The 12,623-nt window shown below is 40.2% G+C and overlaps 1 protein-coding gene across 1 annotated transcript in view; it reads right to left on the reverse strand.

Moving 5' to 3' along the window:
- kmt2ba (lysine (K)-specific methyltransferase 2Ba) overlaps positions 1-12,340 on the reverse strand; it is a 33,211-nt gene extending 20,871 nt beyond the window's left edge. Inside the window, exons 1-6 of the mRNA XM_083925791.1 lie at positions 11,984-12,340; positions 6,704-8,138; positions 5,453-5,619; positions 5,042-5,128; positions 3,280-3,436; positions 906-1,188 (exon numbers count right to left, since the gene is read on the reverse strand). Coding sequence (XP_083781917.1) covers positions 906-1,188; positions 3,280-3,436; positions 5,042-5,128; positions 5,453-5,619; positions 6,704-8,138; positions 11,984-12,292 — 2,438 coding nt within the window. The 5' untranslated portion in view covers positions 12,293-12,340. The remainder of the gene's footprint in view (positions 1-905; positions 1,189-3,279; positions 3,437-5,041; positions 5,129-5,452; positions 5,620-6,703; positions 8,139-11,983) is intronic.
- Positions 12,341-12,623: the final 283 nt, after the last annotated feature.

Here is a 12,623-nt window from a genome sequence, read left to right on the forward strand (position 1 = left end):
ACATCTATGAATGTGTTTAACTGTAATAGTCAACTTGCCTTCAATAACTGCAATGTTTAATATGTTTTACTGGAAAGACATAAAAAGTCATTTTCATGTTTCATGTACAAAGATGCTTAGGTAAATAAGTATTTTACTTTTTAGAACTCGGTTAAGCACTGCAAAATGTAAATAATATCAATAATTCACAAACTTCCCCAGTTCAGTTCAGGGTTCCCACACCTCCTTAACATCAAATTCAAGGACTTTCAAGGCCCAATCCCCTTAAATGCGATGACCCAACACAGCACGGATCAAGTATAATTACTGTTACAACCCTGAGAGTTTCTATGATGAGAACAACACACCACCTTCTATTCTTGCACAAAATATATCAATTAAAGCACCTGCAGTGAAAATCTGTCTATTCACAAAATATTTCAAGGCCTTGATTTTTCCCTCTCAAATTCAAAAACATTCAAGGTTTTCAAATGGGAACAAAACCAAATGCTTTCATTTTTTTATTCTTTAGAAAAATCAGACAGAATTACACCGGCTTTTACTTGTTTGTGCTTAACCATTTTGTTTGTGCTTGCTAATGTTTGAATTTAAGGTAATCACAATGTACATATGTTTGACATCAGAGGTAAGGTAAGCTAATGCATGGTTCAGTGTTGCGGCATTTCTTCATCTAGCAGGAAGTCTGCACACCTAAAGTAAATTTCAAGTGGAAAAAGTAGGAAAAACTTATGATCTTTATATTTAAATATTTGATTTATTCATGCTGCAAGCTCTTACAGGCCTGAGCTAATGTCTTAAAACAGAAGTAATCTTTAAAAGATCAGCAGTGGTGTGTGAGAAATGCCCATGAAACACAGAAATCTGCAGTAAAATTAGTCTATTCACTATCTCTGAGTTTAACTTACATGCAACACTGCCGCTTGGTGTTGGGCCCCCCGAATTTGGGCTTGTCGAGGCAGTTGATACACTTTGCGCAGTCCTGCTCGATCAAACAGCCTTTGCAGCGCCCGCAGCGCCGGGCTCGGACTCCACCGGGTATATACCGACCCTGGGCCTTCCGCTTTTTGAACCTGTGGCCCTTCCCCCTCCCCCTCCTTCTCCGCTGGATGTGTTCCTGAGGGACAACCCACTGAGCCCCGCCCTGATCAGAGACGTTATCGCCATCGTCATCGTCATCTTCTTCCACATCTGTAAGTGAGAGACAGGGAGGATGAGTAAAAAGAGCCACAACATAGAGTATATTTCATACATTGTTAAGTACATGTGATGTGGGGAGTGACATCTTTGGATGCCAAAAACTTACTATTCAGTCTGCAGGACACATTACAGGTCTAACTGCTGTGACTGGAGGTGCTTATATATTCATTTACAGGTCTTTTGTTTGTCTAGTATCTACAGCTACATTACAACTGGCTGCCTGAAGTGTTGGAAATAAGAAATAGGCACTCTAGAACAAAGTTAGGTGACTGGATGAACACAGAAATGCTCCTTCCTGACCCTTTTAGGTTTGAAAGGTACCATAAATAGATTTGAAACTGAATTCCTTTGGCATCCCCCAGTGGTAGTATTTTAATGCCAGCTGGCACAAAGCAACTTCAGACAGAAATAAATTACGGTCATGTTTTTAAATGGATAATTTAGCTGGAATAACATTGGGTCCGTGTTTCCCAACAGCACTAGATGTGTTCATTAGGAGACAGAGTTCAGGGCAGTAAGTCTACTTGTCAAACGGCACTTCCTCACCTCATACTGAGTGACGCTCACTCGACCAGTGTTGGGTAAAGCTTTCCAACAGCGGTGGCTAATCTGTGTGTGACAAAAGATATTTTTGCTGGCAAATATCTTAGTTACAACTACATTAAGCTAGGTTGTGTGCTCATAACTGCAGAAGCTTAACTATGCCAGTTTGAAAGAATATTTTAGCTGGTAAATGTTTTATAATAATAATAATAATAATAATAATAATAATAATAATAATATAATAATACATTAGCAGAGATGCTTTGCCAAACAAAAACTGGCAGAAATGTATTAAGTTTGGACAATGCTAATGAAGCATTTTGGAGCAATTGGATGGAAAAACAGTAAACCTACCTGAGAGCGTGGCTATATACGGTATCAAGTCGATCTATTTTTTACAATCAGTTTCTGAATGACGAGGTAATCCGGACTATTCCAGGATCGTAGTAACCCCAACTGCACAGTAGCAACAATTGATGCTGCACACATTGCAATACGCTGCAGGGACGTAAGCTGCTGAACACTTTAAGGCCGTTTTAATGCCACAAGCAATGCACCTGAAGAAAAATATGATGGAAAATCTGTGGTGGCGACATGGCCTTGAAATGTTCACTATTAAATCCCATTTTTCAATTATCTCACAGCAGTATATAACAATCAGTTCTAATTATACAATTAATTGTTTTAATGTGACCTGGATCTGGAGAGCCATCATAAAACAGATGGATGGATTTACAGATGAAAAATTATTAATTAATTTAAGTTTAAGTCAGCCCCCTAAATGTTGAAGATTTGAACCATCAGTCAGAGAACCCTACGTTGATGATGGTATGTCTGTTGAGCCAGTGGAGCCAGACCAAAGGGCTGTGGAAATAAAAGCCAAATTTGATATGACTGACAACATTTGGAGTCGGGTACCGCTCTTTTTAAGTTTTTGCTAAAAATCAACACTTTCCCATTATGAGCTGATGAGCTTCATAGCTGCTGTTTAAGCAGCAGCGACAGTGTTTGCTGCAGGTCTGATGGTGCTGACTGAAGCACAACAAAACAGGATTGAACAGCTTCCTGTGTGCACAAGCCAGTGGTGCAACAATCCTCAGTTTAGTACGCGTGCACCAGTCTGTGGTTAGATACAAAAACATTTTATAACTAAAATGACTGCCTACAGCCGGCAATAAATATATTTCAATTAATTACAATCAATTAAAGTATGTTCTAAAGCCTTTTAGTTAATTGAGTGTTTAAGTCGATAATTCGTGTTCTGCACCACTTTCTGGACATTTCAACCAGATCCTAACCAGAAAGAACGAGTTTCATACTGAATTATCCCATTTAGGATCTTAGCAGCTTCAATTTCCTTCATGTTATCACAAACAATGACTGCAGTGATGTTAAACTTCAGTTCCTCGCTCATTAAACCTCAATTGTAATTCTTGCACAGACACAGTGCAATGCAATGTCCTCTAGTAAAGTCACAGAAAAGTTCATTTCTGCATTCTGCTTTAAAAAGAAGAAAAAACACATGTAGATGCACTGTACCTTCTACTTTGGGAGAAAAGGTGATGCCTTCTCTCTCGTGAAGTGGCAGGGCGCTGAGTCTAGGGATATCATCTGGCACCATGGCACGGGGCTGTCCCAAAGCCACTGCTGCTGCTCGACACACGTGTTTGATCCTTGGACCACCCAGCACCTGCTCCTGCACACAAACACACAGAATAAATACGGTGACATGTAGAAATATCTGATACAATTGTTTTGTTGTTTTAAACATGTAAAAATAGGGACAGCAAACAGCAAAGTGTGTTCCCCTAAATATATTCATACAGACTTTTCAGACGGGAAGCAACTAATGCACTTTAATTTAGTTCATTTTTAATGAGGGCGAGTGGGCAGGTATGGAAGAGCGAGCAATCTGACAAATGTGTGTCTGGGTGTGAGTCAACGCACGAGAGACTGATCCTTGCTGTTTGTGAGGTCCCTGAAATGTATAAAATATAACCCACAATGACCGTTGCTGCTTCCTCTTGGTCATTAAAGCTGCAGCAGCAATCTTTGACGCCGGTCCAAGGCTAAATTAAATGCAGAGAATGAGCGAGTGAACTTAACTCATTAGTATTTAAAGGTTTGTAGTTATGCAAGTTATAGACTCTTTCTTCCAATATTTTCTAGAATATATATTTTGATATGTTGATATAGCCTATAAAGAAAATATGTTTATACCTGCAGGAGTGCACAGAAGCCGTTTCCATGGTTACCACGCAAAGAGCGCCTGGTGTTTACTCAGGGAGTGTTTGTCTGCTTGTCTATTCACATGAGGAGCACAGGAAGATCACGCAGATCCAAGCGGGTAGGGTGACAAAGTGTAGCTAACCGCCTGATAAGAACTTCAGGGACATTTAAATATCGCGGTTACGGTCAGAGCGGGAACCAGACAATGCTGCTGATAAACCTTTAGCGGTTGCACAGACATCTGTTTTAGATTCAGTGGCGAAGCAAATCAAACTGTGATTTATGTGAACAACTTAAAGAAAATAATATTGCTTGGTTCCTGTAATCCAAGCTTTTATTCTTTGATTTTTATTATTAGGCTGATGTAATACTGTATACTATTCTAATTACTCATAATATAAAGTGACTAAAAATGGCAACCTAAGCTGATACCTGGTTCCCAGCCTGGCAACCACTTTTAAAAGTTAATGTTGAGCCCACCCGTTTAAAAGTGCAAAAGTAAAAAATCAATATATTTCCCTTAAAATATGACCTTAACACTGAGGTGCTATTACTGTCTTATATATCACTCCATTGATTTTTACGGAATTGATTTATTTTGAAGGTGGACCACAAATTACACTTGACAAATAAACCTATTTCCTGGTATTCTGATATACAGCAGCAGCAGCTGATGTTGGTTTTCCACTGCTAAATGTACAAACACGTGTTTTTCTTTATGGCTCAACACCTTTACACTGTGTGTTTAAGGATATTTCTACACAAAAACAAACACAGGCAGAGTTTAATAGGGGGGATTCTCCCCTGCACATAAATAAACGATCAATGTAAGAACCAATGTTGTCACGATACCAGAATTTTAAACTTTGATACAATACTAGTATAATATATCCATCACAAGCAAAATAGGATATTTTTCATTTTTTTATCTATTAACAACCTGCAAACAGGTTCATCATTATTCATTATATCGTTTTGACACATGTGGTATTGATACTTTTGACAACGTTGGCCCCAAACAAGAAAAAACAAGACAACTAAAAACACACATTTCCACGTTAAAAGTTATTACCTGAGGGCCGATGTCTTTGAGAGATACATCGACTCTCCTCCTCCTCCTCCTTCCAGTCACTGGTGCTCGTGATTCTCTGGAGCCCAACTGTCAGTCCAGGCGAGGAAGAAAAAACAGTGTTATGTAAGAAATGCTACAACATAATATTACTATATGTTCCTAAATAAATAGTCAAGTTGCTTATAATCTGATTTGTAATATAAAACTGAGAGCAGCAATAAATTCTCATTTTGAGCGTCTGGAAACCGCAAATGTCACTGATTTATTATTAGCCTTAGGGATTATAGTGTCTGGCTTTGGAGCTATCTACAGTATTCAGTCATATATATATATATATATATATATATATATATATACCTGGCTGAGGAACAGCTTTAATTATTCTTAAACTTCTTTCCTTTTGATTGTTACCTGTGACAACTTAAGCTGCTTCTGCTGATCAATCTTGAACAGCTGGACTTTGGCTTTCTTCAGCAGGTGGAGCATCTTCTTGTTAGCTCCACTGAGACCAATTCGATGGCTGGGCCCGCTGACTTCCACCGTCTCATGACATTCCCCAGTCGTGCCTCCTGCTTCATCTGTACAAAACAGCGTGAATAAAGCGACCCTGGTTAGCAGATGCACAACCGTAGCCTCGTAATTGTAGGACCCGCTATTGAAAACGCCTATGAATTAAACAGTGAAGCAATCGATCACATCAATTTGTTGAATTCTCTTTACAATTTCCAAGATATTTTACATTTTTTCATTCTGTTCTCGGGCGTGGAGAGGTGTTGGGTTCTCCAGTAAGTCTTTTCGTTCTAATTTGACTTGTCCGATGAAGTTTAAAACTAAAAATGCAGAAATAAAGAATTAACCAATGCCTGAAGTCTCCATTTTAGACTTTTTACCCCCTGTTTAACCTGAAATCAACTGTGTATTCTCATTTATACTCACTGAACAATTAAAACATTATATATAAATATATAAGGGATGCACAGCGCCGATTACCGGCTCCAATATTGACTAATTAACTGGATCAGACATCGGATGAATGAGGCCGATCCGGTCATTTCTTTTTTTATAAATATCATAAACAGCAATACAGTTACAGCGATCTAGTCACTTCAATTCTGTTTGCAACACGTTAGGGTCTTATATCACATTTTTAAACATCTGTTCGCAGTGCACTTTACATGGATGTGTTATTTATGTTTGTTTGCTGCTAATGGACCCTTTGATATTTGTTAATAAATAATATTAAGTTAATTTTTTACCTTTATTTTAACAAGGCTTAATGTTTATGTCATGCCTTCACTCACATTGTAAGTTATACGGTTCATTCATTCAACAATAGTATTGGATCGGTATCAGGTATGAGCCGATACGCTCAGCCCAGGTTTCGGTATCAGATTGGATCAGAAAAAAACTGGATCGGTGCGTCTCTATATACAATATAGTGAAAGACAAGAAGACTTGTCTGTATTACATAAAGCATGTAGGATGGAATATTACACAAGATGTTGAACTCAAATGTTGATATTTTATAAAAGAGTGGATTATTGCAGGTTTTTAGGGGTAGGCATGACATTGGATCAGGAAAAAAATGGATTGTGCATCTCTACAAATATGAATAAAAGACAGTATCAAGATCTTTCTAAATAATTACACAAGGATCCTTACCTTTGATGGCTGTCTCTCCTAACAACACATGTGAGCGTGCTTCCATGTCAGCGTTCACCACCACGGCTAGCTTCCTCACAACTCCAGGAGAGTCCATCTCCTCCATCATGAGTTTTGACCTCCGTCTCTTCCTGACGTGAGACGTCAAACCGCCGCCATGATGTGTATAACCCCCCTCAGTGCCTTGCTTCTTCTCCGCCAGCTTCAAGGTCAGTTTCTTCAGGTTCTTGTAGATCTCTAGGTGGCTTGCGCCTGGCTTGGGCTTTGATGAAAACTTTGTTTCTGCCGATGGGCTGTCAGCCACAGATAAAGAGTCACTGTCTGACTGCAGCAAGTTTCCATAATTACTTGTCTCATGACAGGACGGACTTGTCTTATCTTCCTCTTTTTGTTGACTTTTTAGCCATGTTGACAGAGGACCCTTCGGGAAGGGAATAATTTCCTCGTCCAAGAACCTCTTTGGAGTTTTAATAACGCGTGATGACCGTGCACTCATTACAGGAGTGGAGGAGTTGTTTGAGCTTGGCTCACCCTCAGACGGAGTTACACTGTGACGCTGCAGCTGCTGCTGTTCCACGCCGGGCAACTCTGGGCCCGGAATGGGCTCTGGTACATATGCGTAAAAAACACGCCTAGTGCGATTTCTTGCCAGTTTTGGACGTCTATTGTCTGGATCGTTTTTTGGTGGCTTTCGCCTGAGCCCAAGCAAAGGTCTGCCTCGTTTTTTGTGCCTTTTTTTTTTAGAGGAATCTACGGCTATACACTCGAGGGGCATTGCTGCCTCCTCTCCACTCTGGGCACCGGCCTCGGTTCCAGCCTCTGGAGAGGCACCCATACCTTTAACCATTCTCTTCCTCTGCCGTTTGTGAAAGGATGCAACTGACAGAGCGACTTGAGATGTGCGTCTGGTTTGCCCAATTCGAAACTCCCTTATTTGTTTCACAATTCTCTGTGGCTGGGAATGGTCTGTGTCTGAGTCCTCTGACACCTCGCCTGGTTCTTTGACCTTGGAAGCTTTCTTTGTGCCCCCAACTAAGGCAGCGGCTGTTTGGTTTTGGGTCCTGCCTGAGACTGCTGATTTTCCAGCTTTCCTGAAGTCAGCTGATCTCGTATTGCTCTGTGTACCTGAGGCCTGATCGTTTGCATGTTTGGCAGTGACAGCTAACTGCTTTCCACGCAATGTAATTATCACTTTGGGTATTTCTTTGTCTTTCTGTGGGCTCTCTTTGTCACTCTGGTCTTCTTTAGGGAGCCTTGGTACAATTTTCCCAATAAGAGACTGTTTTGGGCTCTTGGGCATAATTTTTCCAATGAGAGGCTTTGCTTCTGGAGAACCGCCTGAAACTTGGGGAGGCTTTGCTTGGCTGAGTAACGATGACTGAGGAGCGTTCTGTGGATGAACTTTTGTGGTCCCAAATCCAGAAAAACCTTCCTCCTGGATAAAAACACAGAAAGCACAACTTGTAAAAACCTGTAATATATTTGGACAAGTTGAAATGAAGGCAGGTAAGCTGTACACCACCTGCTACAGACCAAAAACACCCACCATGAAGCATTGTGAGCTGCATTTTATGTTACGAGTAATGTTATATAAATTAAGTTAGTATTATTATTATTATTATTATTATTATTATTATAGCTGACGATGAAATGACTTCATATCAAATATAACATAACATGCAAATGAACACAAAATCATTTTGAACTATAGAATATCATTTATATCCAGCATTCCCTTAAAAACAGAGCTAATGTAAGAGAAGATGAAACAATTACTATTTAGACAGAACAGTATTTTGATTCAAACTATGATAATGAATGGGTTCAGCAAGTACTTAGAAGTATTCAGAAGTCACTTTCTGAACACCTTTTATTACATGCTAACCTATATGAGTGTCAGACCATGGTTTGATTTACCAGAATGACCAACCGTTCAGGAGACAGGGGCCCTCAAGACTGGCCTATAATGTATCATCAGTCATGCGATGACCAATAAATGGGGAAACTGAATATTTGGATTCATGTGGTAAACTGACCAACCCACTGTCTACCCTATAAAAGATTTAAAACATTATAGGAAAAAAGTTTACGTATTTGTTTCGTGTAAATTAGGAATTTAGTAAAGGAGGAAAATAACCCTTTATTTACATATTTAGTATTTCATTATTGAAGCTGTGGATAACTTTGTTTGTACTTTAGGAGGGGGGGGGGGGGGGGTCGTCCAGTGTGCGTAAACTTTTGAGGGCCCTTATGTCCTGAACACACTCATATATTGTAGGTTAACATTTAGGTTCAGGTCAAATCCTGAATGTGATGTGGGAATTAATTTAAGTAATTTCTCACCCACTTCTGTTCTGAGTCACCCTTTGATTATCAGGCATTAGGCTAGTGCTGCTGAAAATATGTCTCAGCACCTGCACTGCTCTGTACTCTTACTCCAGAGTTGCATCAGCACAGTGCTGAGGCACCAAATGAAGCAGATTTGGTTTCAATCCATGTCAACTAGATATAACTCAGCAGATTATTTGCCTGTGCACCATCTCTCTGCATGTGTCTTATTGTTAGTGAAATATGACATTTTTTTCTCCGTAATAAATCTGAAGCACTCAAGTTACAGTGGAATAAAAAAACATTTTAGCCCGATTCTCCCCTAAGAGTCATATTTTAAGATAGCCGAGTTCTGGAAATAAGCAATCATACTCTATCACTACAAAATTAAAAAAAAGGCCTTTCAGGGTTCCTACACCTTTTCCAAAGTCAAATTCAATCCTTTAAAGCACTTCAAGGTGCATTTTCATGCTTTTCCAGCACCTTACAGCTGTGGTAAACTTCATATTTGTATACAGTACATACAGTATATTCAGTATACTTATTATTGCACTTGATGGTCAAATTAAATCAGATGTATGATGCATGATGTTTTGAGACAGCTTTCTACAGAAGGATGACAATAGAAGGAAAACTAACTCGACTAATAGATCTACAGAAATATAATCACTAACTATTTTGATAATCTGTTAATCATTAAAAGTCATTTTCATGAAGAAAATGCTGTTTCTCAAATACAGAGATCTTCTTTTCTGTTTCATATAATATATATTCAATACCACATAACATAAATTTCAAACACTTTATTCAAAATCCAAGCACTTTTCAAACCACCGAAACACACTAAAATATAAGTGTTTTGAAGGATTTCCAGCACCCGTACAAACCCTGTCCTTTGAACAGTCAGCCTCCAGCATCCTCTCATTCAGGCACATTTCTACCTCAGATGCAAAGATACACAGCACAGCACAACAAAAGCACCCTTAAACTTAACTTCCAATTACTCACATCCATCTTCAGGTGCAAAATAACGACTCCATAGATTTGTCAGTGATGAAACCCCCTACTGTCATTTCAAACCCCTGCAGAGCTTGAGTGTGTGGGACTAAGTTACGTGTGATACTCTTTTTGAGCAGCCCCCACGAGCTTTAACATGAGCCATGTGACCCTGTTACGGTCCACTCTAAGGGGATTGCATCAGTGAAGACCGACTGATGTCAGACACTAAATCCCCTGCTCTGGAGATTAAAGAATATGATTAGATCCAATTCGGCATTATATCATTATCGCCATTCTGTCTGGATGGAGCTACAACTAGTCCACCTTAGAAGTGAATGATATCTAACACACTGGTCTCTATGAAGAAGACACCCTGAAAATATGGACAGTGTGGTACATCCTCTCTTATTCGTCATTTGATATTTACATCCCATAATGAATGATTCCTGCTCTTACCAGTTAGGGAGCAAAGCTGAGCACAGAGCATCTAAAACCTTTTGTCAAGCAAACCTCTCTCAATACATACAAATAAATAACACAGCATAGCGTTTTAATTTTATGCCTGCATTTCTAGGCTTTTGTCATTGAATGTGCAACTGAAAGTTATACAGCATCATAACTTGTCCCCTTGGCTACACACTGCAGTACCGTGAAGATTTCATCCTTAGTTGCCCCTGGACTTTCTCAAACATGTCAATCAACCACTCGATTTCAGCAGGTGGACAGGCACTCGGCAATAAGTCATGATTCGTGTCAAAGCCCATGCAAGCGACGTTTATTGTGATGTTGCAGGATGCAGACCATTAACAGACAACACTACCCTTTTCTTTTTTTTATATATATAAAATATGTCTCAAAATGTACTTTATCGTGAATGCAACATATCATTAGCAAAGATACATTCGTGAACAAAATAAATAAACACATTTACACAACTTTTATGATAGGCTTACTAGCTTTATAGGCAAGGCAGCCACTAAAGGCAACCATGCACAAATACAATTGAGCTGAAGGATTGGATGTGCCTCCCAATGTATGTTCAACATTAACATATGATGTATAAATATGTTCATAATGATCATTGTTATATCTTTGCATTGCATGCACAATAAAAAGCTGTGTCTATGGGCTTTGGGCCCAAGTTAATATGATATTTAATTGAATAAAATATCTGTAGTCGGGGTGGTCCCTGCTTCGTATCTTCAGCTAAGGGGTCTAAAAAACGTTGAAGACCCCTGATTGACACCAGTCTCTCAATGATGGGAGTGATGCATGTTTGTAAACATTGACTATGCTACATTAGCTTTTAGAAAGGCACACGGCAAACAAAAATGTCAGTAATTTTTTTGTTTTATTATAACGTCGAGGTAACGTTTCTGTGCGGCTTCCTGTGACACCACACGGTCAAAACACAATCAGCTGACAGCTCCAACGTGGAGCGTGTGATCCCCCAAGTTAACAGCAGCAACGTTTAAACTACGTAAGGATGATAATCAGCCCTGAGTGGGAAGTTCAACTCAACCATAACGTCTCAGAGGATGAATAAACAAAGGCATCCACTGGTTTCCACAACAAAACGCATTAGTGTTGTTATCATACCGCCAAAGTTTCCGCCTAATGTTCTTCAACGTTACATGCAAACAAAGCTCTGTGTGTGTATGTATGCACTGTATGTATGGCTGCTGCAACTTCAAAACAGAAAATTAATATTTGAAGAAGTTTTCAGACTAAATATGCACCGATTAATGAATCTGAAGCATAACCCTGCAGGCAGATGGCGAGCTACAATGCCCTATTTAGGGTTAGTGTTTGCAAGCTACGCTAACTAGCTTTGCGCTAGCTAAAATACTTTCTCTCAGTAACAAACAAGTTTTAATTTTTTTTAATGGCTGTTATGTCCAATTAGGCATTTTGTTATGCATATATCTGACGTGCTAAAGTTATCTTATTCACCTCTTCACTGCTGCTGGAGTCGAACCCCGCGTCTCTCTGCCTGCTGTGCTTCTCCGCCACCCCGAGCAGGCGCAGCAGGGCCGGGTCCTCGCTCAACGCAAGGCCGATGTTTACGGGCCTCGGCCCTTCTTCAGCGGCGGGCACATCCCCGACGTCCGAGCCCAACCTTCCGCGTTTGGTGCGTTTCTCCGACCGCAGCCTGCTGCGAGCTGAGCACGGCCGACCCGGGAAGCGAGCCCGCGCCGGCAGTTGGGAGCTCAAGCCCGCGACGGTAGCGGGAGATGGTAATCCGCCTCCCGATGCCGCCATTATTTACTACAACAACACGGACGGGAGCTGTGCAGAAGAATGACAGCAGCGTCGAGAGGCAAGATGGACTGCGCAGAGGCAAAGGCGCCAGATAGAGACGAACCACAGGTGCATCATGGGAAAACGAACTTCGCCGCGCCCAGGACGTCGCTTGAGCGAAACCCCATTATACAGTCAGTTCAATGAAACACTGGGCGACTGTGGGGGACTATAAATGCCTAAAATCTATAAATTATGTACCACCAATAAAATTAACCCTCATGCCTCCCTCACATTGGAGCCCCTCGTGGCTGAAAATGTCCACGCACGAAAAAATGCTATAAAATCACCA

The sequence above is a fragment of the Echiichthys vipera genome (assembly GCF_963691815.1).
Source record: "Echiichthys vipera genome assembly, chromosome: 13".
Lineage (NCBI taxonomy): Eukaryota > Metazoa > Chordata > Actinopteri > Perciformes > Trachinidae > Echiichthys > Echiichthys vipera.